We start from the raw sequence: 21,199 nt of genomic DNA on the forward strand, positions 1-21,199 counted from the left end.
CACCTGCCGTAATGCTGCAAAGAGCAATGAACTTGTGGAGGATTATTAATGACGCTGCTGTGACAACTGGGTGCAATATATGAGGAAGTCCACTTGAAAAATGGGTACATTATAGCGCTTAGTTTAAGTGATGATGAAATAATCTCTGTTAATCCCTTTTCACTCACAAAGCAGTCTGTATCCATGGAGCTGAAAGTACTTTACACAGCTGGAGGAAATGTATCCCTCTTGTTTAGAAAAAACAAAACAACCTCCCCCCGCCGCCCCGAATCTTGGGCTGAGATGCTGTGCTGGGCCTTTAGGAGGTGCAGGACTTGAACTCAGCTCTTGGCAGCAAGGTCTAAGGTGCTGCTCCAGATCCCTCAGCATAATTTATCCCTGAGGCCCTGTCGACATTCAGCCAGGCTCCCCAGAGTTGCCTTGTGGCCCTCAGCACTTCCTGGAATCTCTGCAGTACCACATGCTGCCATTCCCAGCATCCCGATAGGACACGGCTGGCAAAAGGGTTGTTGGAAGGTAGCCTTAAAGCAGTCTTCGAACATGCCTGCACAGGAAAAATACTCCCCCAGTTGTTCTGGGGCTTTTAGGGCCTGTTTATACCAGTCTGGTCCTCTTACACACCTTAGAGGGGTTGAAGTGGGCATGAAGATCTCATCCATGGATTTTAAGGTCGGAAGGGACCATTATGATCATCTTCTCTGGCCTCCTACATATCTCAGGCTGGAGAATTCCACCTATTGGTTTCTGCACGTCTAAAACCCAGTTTGATTGGGGCAACTGAGATGCAGTGTGATTGAGTGGCCCAATCCAAGTTCACCCAGCATGCCAATGGAAGAGTCAGGAAGGCACCCCAGTTACAGATCAGGGCATCATGGTGTGAGAAGCTGTACAGAGCATTATCAGTGAATTTCTGCTGTAGGCATCAGGCAGCAGGTGACAGGTGCAGGTCACAGCTAAAGAGGGATTGGGAAGCACTTGGGGGGAAGGAGGTAACAAACAAACAGTTTGGAAAAGAGCAAAAGTCTCCATTCCCCACTTGCCTAACCAGTGCCAAATGGGGGTGATGTGTAGCTTTACTTAGATGGTAAGCTCTATGGGGCAGGGAGCCACCTTTTTAATTTGTACAGCACCTAGCGCAAGGGAGCCCCAGGCCATGACTGGGGTCCCCAGGTGCTGAGGTGGTACACATAATAAATCATGATAGCTTGTGAGCGTCCCAGCAAAGCCAGGTTTTACAGAGGGCTCTGAAAAAGGCCAAGTCTCTGTCTTTAGAGCTCTAGCAATAGCAGCCAATTGTCCTGACACCCAACAATTGACTCAGTCCATACCCGGCCCTGCGGCACTGAGGACACCTGGCTTCTGTTTTCCAGCATCTTTATCCTTTGCATCAACGACGTTTGTAGCTGTGGGTTGAATCACAGCCTCACTAGTGTGGCAGTGCAGGGGCCCAAGGCATCCCTTTTTGCCCAGCACCAGCTAAATGCATGACAGCTGGCAGGGCAGGGTGGACTAAAGGCACTGCAGCACCATTATAGTACACTGCTAATCGTGTCGTTCTGCACCTCCCCACATGCTCAGTTCCACAGCAGCACCAGCGCACTGGGCAGTGTCCATTGCACCAGGAATAGGCGGGTCATAGTCTACTCTCTCACTGGAGTAGCGGAGAGATTGAGCGGGAGAGTAGGCCTACTTCCTGTCACACACACACCCCTTGGCGTTTACCTGGCCCTGGCATGCCAGGCTGAGCCTAGGGGGTCCTACACTAGGGACTACAATTGTAATGACTGTCAGAGCCCCCTGCCACCAGCGTGGCTGGAGTTAGGCAAGAGGACAGACTGGACTAGAAATGCCTGCTGAGGCCAGTATGGAGGCTTCTGTGTGGAATGCTCTGCTCAGCCCCGCCATGGGAGAGCACAGCCGGCCAGAGACAAGGTTTTGTTTCAGGGTTGAGTCTGGGAGCTGAGAGAGAAGCCGAGCGGCTCAGGGAGTCTCTGATTAATGCCCCCCTCCCCACAATTGAGCCTTTGAACTGCTGTGGGGGGGGTCTAGTGCCTAGGTCAGACAGTTCCTGCCCTTCAAAGAATGGCCTCCAGAGTTGCGGAGACGCCACCCAGTGCTGGCTACCAAAAGCCAGCCAAGACCACAGCGGAACTGCAGACCAGGGAGCTAGCAAGCCTGGTAGGAGCCAGGAGAGGACCCTGCCCCACTCAGGGGCGAAAGCACAGTCAGGTGGCCAACATTCTCAGTGCTGCAGGATTCATTCTCCACGTACCGCCTGCCTGAGAAGGAGCTGGGGGTTGGGAAGAGTTGTGAGTGGAGAATTGGTTGATTTCTTACTGTTTAGTACTTATTAGTTAACCCTTTCCTTCCTCAGATCCTCCCCCTGCAGCCCCGTTATATTGTTGTTCTTGGGTGTGTCAGTCCACTGCTAGGATTTGTGCTGATTGACTTTGTTTCTTGTGCCCTGGGTCTTATACTCCTCGCCTGTGGTAGCACTATACCCTTCTGGCTCGGGCACAGTGAGGGGTCACCTTGGGTGGAGGCACCAGCCATCAGAAAAATAACCTGGGGCCCAATTCATGACAGGAGAGGGGAGAAGCTGCTCCAAGTAGGAAGCACCAGGAAGGAGGCATATGCCACACCTTGCGGGCAGGAGGAGCTACATTTCCACGGTGCTCAGGGGCGGCACACCACCAACCTGCCCCTTACACAGTGCGGACGTTATGCCTCTAACCTTCAGTCTCTGTCTATCATGTGCAATTCTCTTCTCCCACGCAAGGCACTCAGTCACAGGCGCTGGAGAATGTTCTGTTTTTTTAGGGAGGAAAAAAGGGCTGCTGGAACTTTTACTCTCAAGTAGGTCTCTCAATCCCCAAGGGTAACGTTCTCAAATGACAAAGCTGCTCTCTCTTTTTGGCAAAGGTCTTTTATCAAGTGATACAGGAGCACATTTTCAATCATCTCCATATCACAATGAAGAGACAAACCCTGTTAGGGCTGTTCTCCGAAAATCATAAAATGCACTGGTTCAGTACACCTAGGGACAAGATGGGGCTTTGAGCATCCATGAATCTTAGCAGCAGTGGGAGAAGTGTAATTCAATCTTTTTAACTTGGTGATATATATTCATGTCAGTGGCTTTAAGATAAGGAAAAGACTTTAACTGAAGAATGAAACTTTTGATGAATAACCCAGAGTCCGATGAATAATGTACACATATTCCTTTCCTCTCAGTCAAAATGATTTCAGATCCTTTCTCATTCTAAGCCCTGTCATATTCTTAATTTTTTTTTCCTTAAAGAAAGGAGGGGAAATATTTTTTGTGTGTGAAGCGTGTTGCAGTCTAAATACAAGAAACCTATTTAAAAAAAACCTTCCCCCAGAACTCCTCCACACTCAAAGACTGGTGTGATAATGAGGGGCTATCTCACAAAACCCTCAGCCTGTCTGTGTAACTTGTTGTTATAAAGAAAATGAGGGATTCATCCGAGAAGAATTGTTACATTTAGCTGCCAGGCATTCCTCACTAAAGAAAAAATGGATCTGTATGCGGAGCGTCTCTCTCCATCGCAATTTCATTCCTAATTCTGTCCTTGTAAAAGTGATTGGTATGGGTGCTTGCTAAAGAGAGGCAACAAAAGAAACAGGTGTAAACATCAGGTTTTGTTTGTTTCCCGAGGGAGTGAGAGAGACTGAATTAAATGAGAGCCCTGAGATATTAAAATGCAGGGAGGGTGGGGAGAGGTGTTGCAGAAGCATAGACAGGAGGCTGAAATTGACATGCCTGATTAAATGATGTGGAGACATGTTTGTCAGCCCACTTAGTATGGGGAGATTCACCTTAAGAGCACATTGGTAGATACTGGTATCATGAATAATGTTAAAGCCAGACAAATTCAAATATGAAATAAGGCACACTGGTTTTTTTTAAACAGTGAGGGCGATTACACATTGGAACACGCTACGACAGGAAGTGGTGGGTTCTCCATGTGGTGATCAGGCTTCAGCTCAAGGCTGGATGCCTTTCTAGAAGAAAAGCTTTAGCCAAAACACAAGTTGTTGGGCTCAATGCAGGGGCAACTACATTAAATTCTCTAGCCTGTGTTACACAGGAGGTCAGACTGGGGAGGGGGGGATCTAATGGTCCCTTCTGGCCATAAAATCTCTGAATACTCCGATTTAGTGCTGCTGGGTAACAAAATATGACCGTTCTCTGTGTTCCAGTAACATGTAGTGTCTCCCCTCCCGTCCTGTCAAATCAACAAGGGTGGATTTTATCTCTAGGCCGCAGCCAAAAGCAAACATATTCCTGAAATGGAATATAAGAGGTGAATTTCAATCTAAAAGTATAACCAAGGGAAGGGGCTGCATTTTCAAGGTACGTTGGAATAAATACAACAGGTAGAAGGCAGAGCCATGGCTTCGGGTGGCGCAAGGGAGAATAGGGTGAGGTGGAGCAAAGGGATTTTTTTTTTTTAAGGCTGAAAATCAGGAAAAGCTGAGCTCTGTTACTATGGCAACGTGTTGCCAGGATTGCGGCGGAAGCTCGGTAGCATAAGCCATTTAAAAAAAAACAACGCTAAAATACTGTCCTAGAGAACTCCCCTGAGGATCTGTGCTTAGGAAAAGTGGTGGAATGAAGTGCTGGCGGAGATGGAACATGCTCGTTCGGCTGGATTGACACTCAGCCCTGTTCCCAGCGGAGATGCAGGGTCACAGCAGGTATCTCGGGGTTGAGCTCACCGCATCCGAGGCACAAACCCACCAGCCGTGAGCTGTCACCCTGCAGCTACGCTGGGAAAAGGTTGAGTTTAACTAGCACATTAGCTCAGTGCCATCTAGAGGCCAGCACTTTTCCTGGGCAAAACCAAGCCTGTAACATCCGGGCCACACCGTTCAGGCTCTGCACTGTCCGAACGCTCAAGCGTGTTGCATCCAGTCCCTTCTCGCCCTGATAAATCTCCTCTTTCTCTGACTTGGGTGGCTTGGGAGGGCAGCGGGATTATGGGGGCTGATCGATTAAGCAGAAAATGAGCACCAGTAGAAATGGGCTGAAGTGACCCGCTGGGAACATACATAACACTGGCTGAGTACGGTATGGTTTTCTCCAAACATTCCAGTGGTTGAAGTTAGCCCCTGGGGGTGAAAGTCACTCATTAAAATTGAAGGACTCCAACCCAATGCTGGGGAAATGCATTTTGCATAGGAGGATCCAAAGAGGTGACATCACACTTTCAGGCCTTGTAAGGATAGACTGGGGCACTGGGGCCTTTGAATCCTAAAGTAAATGTAAAGAGGGTAGAAGAGGTTACCATTCTGCTCTGGCATTAGATGACCTCTTGTGGTCCCTTCCACACAATGCAGGGCTATGGAGAAGCAGGGTGGACATGCATGTCCAAAATGAACTGGAGAGAGACAAGCAACATAGTTCACACAGACACCGCAAAAGGTTTCAGAGAGTGAGGACATTCGGTCTCAAATGATCTGGGACACACTCGCTGGTCCGGAGGTAAAAGGTGAAGGCCACAGAATCATAGGACTGGAAGGGACCTCAAGAGGTCATCCAGTCCAGTCCCCTGCACTCATGGCAGGACTAAATATTATGCCTCATTGCCAACCGATTAAGCCATCCAATCTCCCTGGGAGGTTTCCAACGTAGCAGCACAAGGCATAGCAGAGGGAGCTTATCGTGTGATGCACACACTGGCTGGCGTCTCCCTGTTACTGTCACTGGAGGCCTGGTGATGTGTTCTCCTAAACCGTGCGGGAGCTGACATTGGCCATCAAAAATGATCAACGTGTCAAGCAGAACCATGCCACTGACAGAGACCAATTTATCCCCCATCCCGCCCGCCCTTTTAAGGACCGGTGCAGGCGCAGCAGGGGAGAACCCAACCCATCCATAATAGAGCGCTGAGCCTTAGGAAGGGCACCGCGAGTTAGTGCTTCCGTGAAAGGAGCGGGTGGTGTTGGCTGAGGAATTCACTGGTTGTCCAGCCGAGGCAGCTGCAAGATAGGAGAATTAGCAAGGAAAACTGGTCCAACACTCAGTGAGCCTCTTATGAGCAGGCTACACCCGCTCAACAGCTCTACCTGGCCCCAAACAACCCCCGCCTACAGCTGCACGGGGGTGTGAAGAGCACAGGCTACTGGCTGCATAAAGGCTGACAACAAGTTTGGGTCTGAAAATAGCCCCTTCGAATGTGTGCACTAGCCGGACGGGGTCAGGCTCCACTGGTCTCTGTCTGTGGTACGATTCAGCGGGGTGGGATTGCTCTGGAAATGGGATTGCACAACTGAAAGGTGGTTGCAGGCCAGCACCAGAGAAGTAGCAGCAGAGCAACCGTTCGTTGGGAGCGGGGACGCCAGAGATCATAGAATCATAGAATATCAGGGTTGGAAGGGACCTCAGGAGGCCATCCAGTCCAACCCCCTGCTCAAAGCAGGACCAATCCCCAATTAAATCATCCCAGCCAGGGCTTTGTCAAGCCTGACCTTAAAAACTTCTAAAGAAGGAGATTCTACCACCTCCCTAGGTAACACATTCCAGTGTTTCACCACCCTCCTAATATCCAACCTAAACCACCTGCACTGCAACTTGAGACCATTACTCCTTGTCCTGTCCTCTTCTACCACTGAGAATAGTCTAGAACCATCCTCTCTGGAACCACCTCTCAGGTTGTTGAAAGCAGCTATCAAATCCCCCCTCATTCTTCTCTTCTGCAAACTAAACAATCCCAGTTCCCTCAGCCTCTCCTCATAAGTCATGTGTTCCAGACCCCTAATCATTTTTGTTGCCCTTCGGCATTCCACTGGTGCTGGGGGCGTAGCGATTAGCACCTAGCTGGTGACTGCCTTAGAGCCTTGGGGGTGGCTGCTTTAGAAATACAGAGAGGGAGAAAAGTCAGAGTTTTGAGGTTCTCAGTGGGAACGATGGATCTCCAGCACCCCTGAAACTCAGGCCAAGGGTTGTCTCTCAAGTTGGGCACCAAACGCAATGGCCACGCTTGCAAATTTGTACCTTAAGCTCTCCGGGCCATATTCTGCTTTTATTTGCACCAGAGGATGGCACATCCATTGAGGTCTTTTCTATCTGCTCTACCCCATCAGCACAAAGGCTGAAGCAAAATCCTGGTGGGACATGTACCCAGGAAGATCAGTGCTTGAGGATAACAGTTCAACTGTCTGAGTCCTCCTACCTCCATCCCGTTCAGGTCTAGGGTTGCCCATTTTGGCTGGATGCATTCCTGGAGGGGTCATCCCATGACATAATCTTTAATTAATCTTTAATTCCTGGAGACTCCAGGACAAGCCTGGAGGGTTGGCAAACCCTATCCAGGTCATCAGGTGAGCAGTGACTGAACAAGCCGGCTCCCACACAGCATCATTTTGTGTGTCTGTTTAAAAGCGAGACAGAACAAGCCAGCCACAATGACATGGCCGTTCCCTTGAGCTCTATTTCATGCCACGCACCAGATAACAAAGCACAAGATGAGAAGAGGGTGATTGCTAAGCTTTCTAGCTGCCTGAAAAAGCGAAGCAAAGAGGACAGGTGTTTTAATTGGCTCATTTACTAGTCCACAACGGTCATGTTCCCCTTAATCGAGACTGAAAGAAGAAGTGAGGCGGTGGCAGGGCAACAGAAGGAATAAACATAAACAAGCAATCCGGGCCCAGGCAAGCCACAGGCAGCTGCTGAAAAAAATTGAAATGCAAGAATTCTTTGCTTGCATCCTAACACGTCAGTAAAGTCTCATTACATGTTAGAGAGGTGTGTGAGGGGGCGGGGCTTCTGGGCCAGCTGTGCTGAATACTTTAAAGCTGCATTGACTCCCTCCTCTGTCTACACTGCTGAGCATCTTGCATGTATAAGTCTATATGAGACCCTGATATTGCCTCTCTCCCCAAGACTATGGGTCCCTGAGCGTAGATGAAGGGCTCATACAGCTGTGAATGGCTGTTCCAAGCATCTGAACGGGGCATGAGAAACCTTGTGGGCCGGCCACAACGTTCACACCTCTGCGAAAAATACAGCCATCTCCCAGGGCTTTGTAATTGGTGGGGGGAGGGGGTGTCAAAATAAGGAGTTTCAGCAGCTAGACCAATGTTTTTCCTCTGCCACCAAAACAACAGAGCCATTGCAAGGTCCGAAATGGCAATATTCTGGGCTAGGGTAATTGTGAATTTGCAGTGAGTAATGTTAGTGTCATGCATACAGGCTCAGAGCAAGGATGGGGGCCCCAGTGTAACACCAACAGACCCTGGCCATGGGATCGAACCTGGGGCCCCTGGAGCTTAGAGCAGGAGCCTCTATCACATGAGCTAAAAGCCAACTTTTTGGCCTGAGAGCCACACCGGGAAATAGAACTTGTATGGTGGGCCATGAATGCTCTCAAAATTGGGGTTGGGGTGTGGGAGGGGGTGAGGGCTCCGTCTGGGGGGTGCAGGCTCTGGGGTGGGGCTGGGGATGAGGAGATTGGGGTGTAGGAGGGTGCTCCGGGCTGGGACCGAGGGGTTGGGGGGGATCACAGCGGGGGCAGGGGTTTGTGGGGAGGCTCAGGAGTGCAGGCTCCAACTGGCGCTTACCTCAAGTGGCTCCGGAAACAGTGGCATGTCCCGTCTCTGGCTTCTATGCGGAGGCGCCCAGGCAAACTGCCCTGTACACAGGCACCGCCCCTGCAGCTCCCATTGACTGCAGTTCCCGGCTAATGGGAGCTGTGGGGGCAGCACTTGGGGCGGGGGCAGTGTGCAGAGCAGAGCCCCCTGGCTGCCCCTACGTGTAGGAGCTGGAGAAGAGCCATGCCGCTGCTTCTGGGAGCCCTTTGTCCCCGCCCCAAACAGCTGATGCTCTATATAAACAAGCTAGGAGGAGAAACTGAGGCACTGAGCGGTGACTTGCCCCAGTGGCAAAGCTGGGTTCTATTGCAAGTGTCCTGGCCACTAGCCCATCCTGCAGTACCAGAAACCTTCCAAGACAACGTGTGTTCTGGCCCAGATGGAGCCGTTCAAATAACTACCTAAACTCCTTGCTGGTGGTTTGACCCAAACCTCTGCGCCTTTTGGGCTTTTTTTGCATGTCACGACTCTGCCCAGCTTTGGAAGGTGAGGGAGCAAGAAACCAATTAAGTGATCTGACTGGCTGAACAGCTGTGAAGCCTTAATAACTGTTATAGCTGCTGTTCCTGAACAGACATTAATTCTGATTAAAAACGAGAGACAGGATAATACCAGAACTACTGAGCCCTGGCTTGGCCTCAGTTCCAAATCCCAGCCTACCTAAAATCTGGATCCCAGCCCACAGACCCTGGCCTCCTGCAGACTTCAGGGTTATCTTAGGCGGCTCCAGCATGCGAGGCTGGACGTTAAAGGGGTGATGACCGGGAGGGAGGTGGCAATCCAGTGAGCTGCACCCAGAAGCCAGAGTTAGCAACTGAGAAGCTGCGCCCCTAAATGCTAGTGCTGGGACCGTGGGCAAATCATTTAAGCCCAGCTCCTCAGAGGTGTTTAGGCTCCTAACACCCATTGATTTCAGTTGGAGTTTAGCACCTATATACCTGCAAGGACCCTAGGCTTTAATGGCTGATTCTGACTGCAATTAAAAATCTGCACTGGAGGAGTTAAGCTGTCGCTATACAGAATGCAACGCTGTGTGTCAGAATCCCTACCATCAAACCTGGGACGGATCAAATGTAGGATTAGGTGTATTATTCCCAGGGGAGTTTACCTTGCACCTTGGAGGGTGCACGAAGGGTTAATTTGTTGTGTGCAATATTGTGATAAAGAAGCCCTGAGGTCCAGCCCCTTAAAGGGATTTTGGTGCCTAACTCCCACTGAAATCACCAGGACTTAGCTGGCTAAATACCTTTAAGGATTTGAGCCTCAGTTACAAAAGCGACCTCCACTGATCCTGGCTATGAGCATTTAAATAAACATGGCACCCAACCCCGTGTCTCAGGAACCAGTGGGTGAGTAGGGCCAGGGCTGGCTGTAACATGGCACTAATGAGATGCCCGGCACTGAACGGTTTGGCTCCATGTGCTGTGTTAGCTCCCACTGGCAGAGCAGCATGCTGCGGTCCCAAATGCAGTGATTTGCTGCAAGGTTTGTGTCACGCCCGCCAGCAGTGGGGCCCAGTTAGCCACATCCCCCTGCATGCATATAATTGTGTAACAGGCTACAAAAATGCAAGCGGCACTTTAATGACTCGGAAGGTGGAGGGAGAAGCGGCTCCCCCTCCCCAAGAAATAGCCCCATTTTGATAACGGTGGCGTATTCCGCTGGTGTCAAGAGGCATAGGGCCATCGACGTCAATGGAGCTGCCCTGATTTACACGAACTGCAGGGCTGGCCCGGTGACACCTATGTCCTAGGGAGTTGGCCATATGACCCCAGTCTGCTGCCCGAGGGGAAAGCCCAGCCCCTGTGTAAGAACCAGAAAACAAGGGAAATCCGCCTCACGCCTCATGCCCCAAGGGTAGCAGTACCCTTGCCATCATCACGACTCCAGCTGCCGCTGCACAGTTACATTAGTCCTGCCCTACAAGGCGTTCTGAGCCGGGCAACTCGCTCCACGCGCACACCCCTGGTCTATGCATCAGTGTCTCGTCTGGCTTAGCCCCACGCCCTTGCTCAAGACTGGGATGGACTGTATGGAGGCAGCCATTTGCAGGGTATGGCAGCCACAGGCTACTTGAGCTGTGTATTCATGAGTGCCATCAACTGGCTTTTTATCTTTTAACTCACAATTTGTATGTGTGCGGACATCGAGCACTCTCCCCATGCCTGATATTCAGTGGTATTATAATACTAATGCTCTTGTTCTCTTTACCCAGCATGCATCAGCAGTAGAGCACAAAGCCTGTGAGTAACATTAATCCCCATTTTACAGATGGGGACACTGAGGCGCAGGGTAGTTCACTGACTTACCCAAGGTCACCCAGCAGCACAGTAACAGAGCTAGGAACAGGACACACACACCCCCGTCCCAATCCAGTCCTATATCCACGAGGCCATACTATGAGAGAAAAAGGAGGACCTCACTGGTGAGACTACATGGATTATAACTGATCGGGTAACGCCCCATACACGTCTCTGCTCACATGTAATTAAACAACCCCTGTGCTTAAAGACACACGCAGCACCAGCCATGAGTGAACATCCCCAAGACCCGGGGTCAGCGTGGATTCTGGGCGAAACTGCAGTTCCTATTTCATCCAAACCAGTTCACTGGGCCCTAATTGGTTTAGTCCCTATGGTTATTCAACATGTTCCTCACTGAAAGAGCTACATTCTCAGCTCCATCCCCACAATCTATTAACACTCAGAGCCTGACATAAATGCCCAGAATGGCGGTCACGCCCATTGCCCCTGAACTCACCCTGCAGTCGTGCCGGGTGACGGTGAGCCCCCGTGCCGAATGTGCTGCAATGCCTAGGGACCGTGAAGGAGGCCAGCAGATTTAACCCGGGCTAGCTTTGCGTTCGTGGAGTCCAGTGAATATCTCGGGGCGGAGGGAGGTTGCATCCTTTTCATTATTTTTTTTAAAATATCGGGACCAATCCTGCATTACACCCCAAGTGGTGGGCAGAGAGAAGTGATGGTCAGAGCAGGAATTTGGCCCGTAGCCAAGGAAGGGAAGCGAAGATGATGAAAGTCCCACAACATCTTTTAATCGGGTTCAGAGCTGTTGGAACCAGTAGACTGTCAGTTATAGAGCCACTGTCAAGGTAAAGAATCAGGTGGTTAAACATGGCCTCACTTGTATTCCTAGCACTATGCAGGCTCATTGCAAGGGAAGGGAATAGTGCTCTCGGGGGCTGGGAAAGGCTTTCCATGCTCTGGGTGAAGTTGCCAGTTGCCAGTAAAATGGGGCCACCGGCATCAGTTTCACATTTTGGTTGCAAATCAGTTTTGCTTTCTGGTAACAGGGGTACCTGAACAAGTTGCCGTTGTGGCTTTCGTGACCAACACAGATTTATCATGACAGTTTAAAAAGCATGTGACATGAAAATGTTTCTAGCCTGGTTCATAACCAGCCACCTCCGTCTTTTCCCCTCACCCTGGTTTTTATTGAATTTCATTTGTTTGGTTACAAACTGCTCCAAATGTTGACCCTACAACGCCTTGCGATGCCCAGCTAGCACTAAAGGGGACTGAGTCTTGCCTTGAAGTGGGCACGTAAACGACTCACATGGTGCTCATGCTCGTGTAAATCAGGAGTAACTTCACTGAAGATGCACAAGTGCAACTGGCATAAGCAAACAGTGAATCAGACCCTTTTGTATTTATTAAGGGCAACCCCACCCCCCGCCATCTCCCTGCCCCTGCCCCTTCCCCTCCCTGATAGGTTTCTACACACATTTGCAAAATGTAGCTGGCCCAAGACACAATGAAGCATCTGAAATTGGGCAGGATTGTAATTGACACTGGCAAATCTGGGGAGCACTTTTTCTGCCTCTCTCTCACATAAACACTGCACCGATAGTTGTGTGCCAAATAGCAGCTGAATAAGCTTGAGTGAAGGGCTAACTCCCCTTCCACCCCTACCCACGGGTTTCTGATGGAAACATCGGCAGCCCTGTTAATTATAACACCAGAGCCAACCTCATACATAATCTAGATTTAAAGGCTTTGAAAACTCAATGGCAGCTCTCCAGCACTGCCCTCCTTGTGTTCTTTACTTTCCACCTGCCAAACTAACCTCTCTCCTTAAAGGCAAAGCAGCGCTGGAAAACGTCCCAGCTGCGATCCGTCACTGGAACGTGGGTGCTTGTCAGCTGCCAGTCTGCTGATGTAGGAGTACCATGATACATGACAAGAGAATAGCACTCAGATGCTGTATTACAATAATATGTCAGCGGTGGAATGGGGCTTTGATAGGGCTTAATAACCATAGTACTTCGCTGGGGAGAGGGAAAAAGAAGAGAGAGCATGAGGGAAACCCAACAGAAGTCCCGACGCTCATTCTTTCCATCGCCAGCTCGCAGGTCCCAGGAAGATTCCTGTCTGCATTGGTGCTTTGTGCATGTGACGTGTAAATTCCACAGCGCCTCACTAGAACAACGATGTGGCAGGAAAGCTGGTTTGAAAGGCAGATGGTGAACTGGATGGCGGGTCTGTGGGTTCTGCCTTCTCAAAATAAACGAGGAGCCTGGAACTGACCAACACACGGCATTTCTATTACACAGGAACTATTTGGATATTTGGTTTTGTCCCAAATTGGGATGAAATTTGAACTATCCAAACACAAAAATAAAAGTTCGCAACAATTTCAGTTTGGGACTTTCAAAAGATTTCATTTATGGTCAACATTAATGGCTCTGTTTGAGCAGCCGGGGTACCTTATGAAAGTTGTATTTCTGGGTCTCTTTCCCCACCCTCCCCGCTATGGGTCCTGTTTTCTAGCCTGACTATCTCCCATGATGCACTGTGGTCTCAGTTTGTGGCTGAGCTACTGTAATGGCTCATGGGAGTGGAAACCACGACTCCCAGGAGGTACCCATAAGACAGAGATTAACATTAATTTGATTTGGGTCACCCCCCAAACAAAACATTTCATTTTGCTTTTTCCCAATGGACAAGTAGATGAATCGTAGAATCACAGAAATGTAGGCCTGTAAGGGCACACGATAAGTCATCTAGTCCAGCCCCCTGCACTGAGTATTAGAAATAAATCTTTCCTCATAGCAAATGTTGATGGTAACACGACGCCAAAGGGCAAATGTGTCATTTCAAATTTTAATCAGCTTTACCAATGGCACAGACAGGATACTACAAAGAGCCTTTGTCAGGGCAGCATGTGGCTTTATGGAGAGTTAGCTTAATAAAGCACGGCTAACGGCATAGCAGCAGCAGATAGGCAAGGCAAATAGCAAGAGCCAAGATTCAGCACTACTGGGAACAAAAGCTAGCTGCCTGGCCCCGAGTGGGCTATTAAGCAGATCAGTAATTGGCGAGGAGGGCTGTTTTTTGGTGACGTTCTGATCTGGTCCCTTGCCCCACTGTGGGAAGGATACCTCTTTTGTTTAATTCATATTTTTCCACCCTAACTGATTTAAAGGCCTCCTCTCCCAATGGACACACACAGCACTTCCCCCACGTGGCTTTACATGCCACGCTAGTACACTGCTGATGTTATGGTTAACAAGTCAGATACATATAAAGGGGCCTCATTCCCATACGGTGCCATTCAACCAAAAACTAAGAATTGCAGCCAAACTGATAAGGTGCGGCTAAGGGCTAGATTTTTTTTTCTTTGCTTTAGAGTGCAACATTTTCAAAGCCTCATAACTTGCCCCCGTGCAGGGGTGACGACCAACCCATTTAGAAACGCTGTCCTAGGGCAAGCAAACACTCCGGCAGCTCAGCAGAGGGAGAAGAGCAGAAGCAGCCAGGGCTGCACTGGAAGAGTGAACGACAAGGACGAGCAGTGAAAGAGCAGCCATGGGTAGATCTGATGTACAAAAATACATTTATTTTCAACAATTTCAAAACCACTGCCTTTTTTACAGTAGAAATATTCAAATGGAACAAGAAAACCAAGAACAGTATTTATATATATATGTATATATATATGACATGCATTTGTATTACCGTGTTTAATAGAAGTATTGCAATTGTCTGCCCCATTTAATCCTTACAATATAAAAGGAGGGATTTTTTTTTAACTCTTCAAAAGAAACCAGAGTTTCTGACCTTGCTCCTCAAGTGTGATACAGGCAGGCGCCAAAGGGAAGCATGAGGATTTGTGCCACCTTTGTGCTCCCCCCCCCACCATCCCCAGGACTAAGCAGGGGCTGGTGGGGCTCCTGGAGCAATTTAGAGCGGCCTCAGGGCTGCTTAACTGATGGTGGCTGCAACCAGGGATTCGCGGAGTACAAGTGTGCTCTGGCCACGCCCCTTAACACAGCCACACCCCCTTCCACAGCAGCTGTGAGGAAGGGTAGTATGGAGCTGCTAGTTTCAGCCAGCATTATGGCCCAGATGGGCCACAGGGCTTCAAATTTCTTGGCGTTCTTTCTCCATTGTTCTATTATTTTAATAAAAAGCACTTGGGACAGGCTGAACTGAGAGCCCAATCCCACCCACGCTGCTATATTTAGGCGCTTGCCTGAGCAGAGCTAGCATGTGTATGTCTACCCAAGCGGAGAGTTACACCTCCCAGAGCCTGGGCGATGGACTCTAAGAGAGGGAGAGTGCGAGCATGCAGTCTCAGGGACTGATCCAAAGCTCACGGAAGTCAGTGGCAAAACTCCCATTGGTTTCAGCAGGCTCCGGATCAAACCCCCGGTTCCTGCTGAGTCCCACGGAAGCTGAGTTTTGCTCAGGATTAGAGATGGGTGAAACGTTCCCTCAACACAAACATGGCTTTGTGACTGATACAGCATTTTTGGTGCCAAATCTTTGCATCATTCAAAAAGGGTCCTATTTTCCAGCTCTCCCCATGAGCAAAACTACTCATTTTTTGTGGGTTCCCCTCCCTTCTCATGATCCCCCACCCCTCCCCACCCACAATGTGCATGGGAAAAAGGCAGAAAAAGGCAAAGGGGGGAGGAACCCCACGAGATTTTTTTTTTTTTGTACTGAATCAATTCCAAATTTAATTTCACTGGGAAAAAAATCCCTGTAAAATTCTCTGAAAATGTTCAAAGTGAAAATCATTTGGTACAATGTTTTGGTAGGAACCAAGTGCCATTTCTCTGCTCAGCAGCTCACAAAGCCTTCGCCTAAAGTCTGAGTAGGGCAAATCACATACACGCACGCACATACCCCCATATAAATGGGATGCTATTTGAAAATAATGGCCCTGCTGTGACAGTATTATCAGCAGATTGGCCCATTACTGTAAAACATTTGGGGTTTCAGTAGCAAGGATAGCGTAACAGAACGAGGGTATGCACATGTGATGGATGGAAGCACAAGGTCAGAGAGGAAAGCATAGCCATCAGTCTCCTGTTTGTATCAGGAACTAGAGCAGAAGTGACAGGGTGAGGGAAATTATTTTTAAACCGATGGAAAGGACCTCAAGCGTGTTAAGTGGCAGATTAGACTGGGAGCAGCAGTGGTTTGAGGTTGTTTTTCTTTAATGTTTCACACAATGCCATTTCCCTAAATTTGCCTGGTTTGATTGAATCTTGACATAGGGGCCGCTTTTTTCTTTGCACAAGGATCTTCCCAGCCTTTCTCCCTGTAAAGATCTTTGAACCACCTTCCATCTGATGAACAGAGCCCCAGGCATGTGATACTAGTAACACTTCCAGTGAGCTTTAAAGCCTAGCCTCCTGCTCAGCTCTGCGGGCAGATGACCTGGAACACTGAATCCAAACACCCCAAACTTCGGGGAGTCTTGGAGCTGGCGTCAACTTGGAACCCATCTCCGCTTTCTATAATCCTGCAAGAGGCTGAGCAGCTCCTAAAGGTGCCCCAGCCAGGCACTCTCCGCTCCCTTTGGACCCTTGCAGGACTGGGCCCATTTTTAGCATCTTCCCCATTTCCTCCTGCTCGGATAACTCCCCCAGTTTGGAACCGGAACGGAAGAGGTCAGAAGGCTCTAAAACCTTCAGAGAACTTCGCATCCTCTGATCCTGTTTTCATGCTGCCTTTCCTGAGGCCACGTTTTGACCAGGCAGCACCAACCATCAAAAGGTATTCTTGCAGCACTTCCAGCCAGGCCTACAAGCAGTTGCCCTGCAAGGCTGGTAAGGAAGCCTTGGAGAATCCCAGCTCAGTTTTGCACACTCAAGAGGTTTGGAGAAAATGCCGATTCAGCTTTGCACCAGACTTGAGACTGCAACCCTTATTCCCCCACACAGTCCCTAAATACATGCGTCAGGCCCCATTCCGATACCTTTACTTACACAGAAGTGCCCTTTACTCTGGAGCATGACTTCAGAGAGACTACTCAAAGGTACTCCGCAGTGCGAATAAGGATATCAGAATCTGGCCCATTACGAGCAGGGGTTGTAGGGATCAGGACCGGCTTTAGGAAGCCTGTTCAAAGCCTACTACTTTGAGGTTTGCCCGTCATTGAGAACAAGATCCTTTCTCCTCGCTTCCATCATGTTCTCTACTCAGTGTCACCAGATTCTGCACTGGAAGTCTACGAGCATTGGCTTAGCTCTAGAACTGGGGTGAAAAACCAATGCGCATTGTTAAAGTGTGTTACGAAATCCTCACTCCTGCCTCTTAAAATCACTCCCCCCGCTAAAAAAAATCCTTCCCATTATGCAAAAAGAAAAACCACCATGTAACACAGACAGAGCTGAAAGAGTTAAATACGACAGACAACTGGAATATATTGAGAACCCATGTGTTGCACAAGAACTTCACATGGGGTCCTTGGTGGCCTGGTTGGTGTGTTTGTGTGGGGTTGGTTTTTTTTAAACTTTTCTTTTACTAAACATTACATTATTTCCCAAGAAATAAAAAGCTATTTACACTGGAATTATCTACAGTATGCCATCGGTATCCTCGCTAGTCAGATGCACAGGTTGGAGCCTCATTCATAAACTTGTGCACGCTTCTTGGTAGCTACTTGTGCATCCCGCCCGCCAGCTTTGGAGCCCAAATGGTTAACGCCACTCGGTTTCCCCATCAAAGGACAAGGAGAGTCAATTGAGTGGGCACGATCCGGCTAAGACCTGCAAGTCATTGGGAGCTGAGGGCACTCAGCACATTGCAGAGTCAGCTCCAGTGTCTTAGGCTGTTGATTTGCTGCGGGGTGTGGAGACGGGAAGTGGATCATTTGCCTGCAACAGTTCTGCTGAGACGTTCAGATCCACCTAGGAGATTTAGACACATGGTTCCCAGTCATTTTAATGCAAACCGGGCACTCAAATCGCTTAGCCCTGTAGTCTCGGCCTACAATCGTTATTTGTAACCAATGGGAATTTTCCAAATGCTGAGCATCTATCTGCCGTTTATGAAAGTGGCCCTGGTAAACAAAACACCTCTCCCCAGCCCCCCACAAATGATGATAATGACGTATCATTTTCTTTTTTTAATAATAATAATAATAATAATAACAATAATAATAATAATTACAAATAAAAAGCCAGAAATGCTGTAGACCAAGTGGATTCTCGCTATTAAACACTAGTGCAGTTGGGGATTTCCTTTGTGCTTTCGCTGTTAGCAATTGTCGAGATGCTTCCTGCAGAAGATAAGAGGGAGAAAAGGGAAGCTCATGAAACAGCCCAGCCTGTCGCCTCTCGCCCACGGGCAATGGGTACAGATGAGCCACAGTGCAGCAGGACACAGGCCGAGTCTAGGGAGAGAAGTCGGGTGGTGGTGGGGGGATGTACCCCATATTTCTTGCAATAGCAGGAAACGGATCACATGGGATAAGCCCTCCTGAACCTACCTGGGCCTTGCTCTAGGGTTCCCAAGCTTGGGCTGCATCCCCCAGCCAAACATCATGGGAGTCAAGATCACACACATGTGGAAGGCTAACACCACACACACACACAGAGCCATCACACATTGATAAATGGCAGTGGGGTCCCAGCTAGCTGGGAAGGGGGAATCCCAGTATGGAAAAGGCCAAGAACAGAGGAAAGTGCAACATAACCCAAGCTCCCCACTCTGGAGGGGAAATTCTTCCTGACCCAAGATGTGGCTATCAGTTCAACTCTGTGCATGTGAATACAACCCCTCCGCAGTGAGGTGTCCCATCCCATTCACACCCTGAGATGTCTTTGTTACCCAGGCCAGTGTCCATTTGTTTTCCTGAACCCTGGTAACATGGACTCTGCCAGTATCTCCAGGGCCAGTGTGCTCTCCGGGTTGATGACTGCTCGCCAAGAGGGAGTCATGCCTTACCTATAACCCGAGTATCCAGTTCTTTCTCCATAAGCTCCTCAGGGTCAGTGAACTCGCTCAGCGTGATCTTGGGGGCACTTTCACTTTGGCTCACGGAACCGATCATCTCCTGTTCCTTGTCGTGCTGGACTTGAGCGTAGATGTTAACCCACGGGATTTTCCTGCCCAAGGAAGGAAAGCAAGAGGCCTTTTTCAGGCAGTGGCCTTTGGCATTGCAGAACTGAGCTCATTAGAGCAATTAAACCATAAGAACATAAGAATGGCCATACTGGGTCTGGAGGCTGCTTTCCCAACCAATACAGGCCAGAGTCTCCACCGCCACCACCAGTGACAGCTTAGGGTCTGGAGAATGAAACAACAGCCACCAACTATAACCAAGAATTTTTGCCAATAGTAATGGACAGAGAATGTACCAAGCAGGGTAAACAGGCAGGGCAGGGGAAGAATCGAACAGACCCAACCAGGTGTATGGGGTGCAAGGAAGTCCAGCAAAGGATGAAGGGGAAGAGTACACCAGGAAGATGGTGCAAAACTCTCCAGCAATGGATAAGGGGTAGGAGAAGGCTCTGTCCACCAGGTGAAGGGAACCAGACCCTAAAAGGGGCCTGAACAGTCCAATCAAGGTTTGAGAGTGAACAGGAAAGCTCCAGTTAGGATCAAAGGGCCCAGAACTGTCCAGATGAGCCTGTAGATCAAGGGAATCTCAGCTCTGTTTTCAGAAGAAGCAGCAGTAGGAAAGTTACTGTCTTAAGCTGTGAGCAGTGTGTGTGGGGGTGGGGGAAAGGGGGGAATGAAAAAGAGTTCTCTGATGCTGTGTGGAACAGAGCCTCCAGTTGTCTCTGGGAACCAGAGAGAAAACAAATCCACACACACAAACACACACCCACCCCGCATTATCCCATCACACATCTGTCCTCGGAGTCCCCCAAAGGTGCAAATATAGTGCCAATCTATAAGAAAAGGACAACCCAGGGAATCACAGACCAGTCAGCTTAACTTCAGTACCCAGAAAGATAATGGATCAAATAATGAAGCAATAAATTTGCAAACACCTAGAAGATAATAAGGTGATAAATAAGAGTCGGCATGGATTTGTCAAGAACAAAATGATGTCAAAGCAACCTGATGGCTTTCTTTGACAGGGTAACAAGCCTTGTGGATACAGTCTCGCTTAACCTTCTCATAAATAAAATAGGGAAATACAACCTAGATGGATCTACTATACAGTGGGTGCATAACTGGTTGGAAAACCGTTCCCAGAGAGTACTTATCAATGGTTCACAGTCATGCTGGAAGGACATAACGAGTGGGGTCCCGCAGGGATCAGTTCTGGGTCTGTTCAATATCTTCATCAGTGATTTAGATAATGGCATACAGAGTACACTTATAAAGTTTGCTGACGATACCAAGCTGGGAGGGGTTGCAAGTGCTTTGGAGGATAGGATTAAAATTCAAAATGATCTGGACAAACTGGAGAAATGGTCTGAAGTAAATAGGATGAAATTCAATAAGGACTAATGCAAAGTACTGCACTTAGGAAGGAACAATCAAATGCACACATAAAAAATGGGAAATGACTGCCTAGGAAGGAACAGCGCAAAAAGGGATCTGGGGGTCACAGTGGATCACAAGCTAAATATGAGTCAACAGTGTAACACTGTTGCAAAAAAAGTGAACATCATTCTGGGATGTATTAGCAGGAGTGTTGTAAGCAAGACACAAGAAGTAATTCTTCTGCGCTGATATGGCCTCGACTGGAGTATTGGAGCAGGTCCTCAAAGAATCAATCCTGAAGCACTTACATGAGAGGAAAGTGATCAGGAACAGTCAGCATGGATTCACCAAGGGAAGGTCATGCCTGACTAATCTAATCGCCTTCTATGATGAGATTACTGGTTCTGTGGATGAAGGGAAAGCAGTGGATGTATTGTTTCTTGACTTTAGCAAAGCTTTTGACACGGTCTCCCACAGTATTCTTGTCAGCAAGTTAAAGAAGTATGGGCTGGATGAATGCACTATAAGGTGGGTAGAAAGCTGGCTAGATTGTCAGGCTCAACGGGTAGTGATCAATGGCTCCATGTCTAGTTGGCAGCCGGTGTCAAGTGGAGTGCCCCAGGGGTCGGTCCTGGGGCCGGTTTTGTTCAATATCTTCATAAATGATCTGGAGGATGGTGTGGATTGCACTCTCAGCAAATTTGCGGATGATACTAAACTGGGAGGAGTGGTAGATACGCTGGAGGGGAGGGATAGGATACAGAGGGACCTAGACAAATTGGAGGATTGGGCCAAAAGAAATCTGATGAGGTTCAATAAGGATAAGTGCAGGGTCCTGCACTTAGGACGGAAGAACCCAATGCACCGCTACAGACTAGGGACCGAAT

The 21,199-nt window shown here is 48.9% G+C and overlaps 1 protein-coding gene across 1 annotated transcript in view; it reads right to left on the minus strand.

Moving 5' to 3' along the window:
* Nucleotides 1-15,521: 15,521 nt before the first annotated feature.
* SORCS3 (sortilin related VPS10 domain containing receptor 3) overlaps nt 15,522-21,199 on the minus strand; it is a 481,141-nt gene continuing 475,463 nt past the window's right edge. Inside the window, exons 26-27 of the mRNA XM_073354429.1 lie at nt 18,819-18,979; nt 15,522-18,150 (exon numbers count right to left, since the gene is read on the minus strand). Of these exons, the coding sequence (XP_073210530.1) occupies nt 18,086-18,150; nt 18,819-18,979 (226 nt within the window). The 3' untranslated portion in view covers nt 15,522-18,085. The remainder of the gene's footprint in view (nt 18,151-18,818; nt 18,980-21,199) is intronic.

This window comes from Lepidochelys kempii, chromosome 7, assembly GCF_965140265.1.
Source record: "Lepidochelys kempii isolate rLepKem1 chromosome 7, rLepKem1.hap2, whole genome shotgun sequence".
Lineage (NCBI taxonomy): Eukaryota > Metazoa > Chordata > Testudines > Cheloniidae > Lepidochelys > Lepidochelys kempii.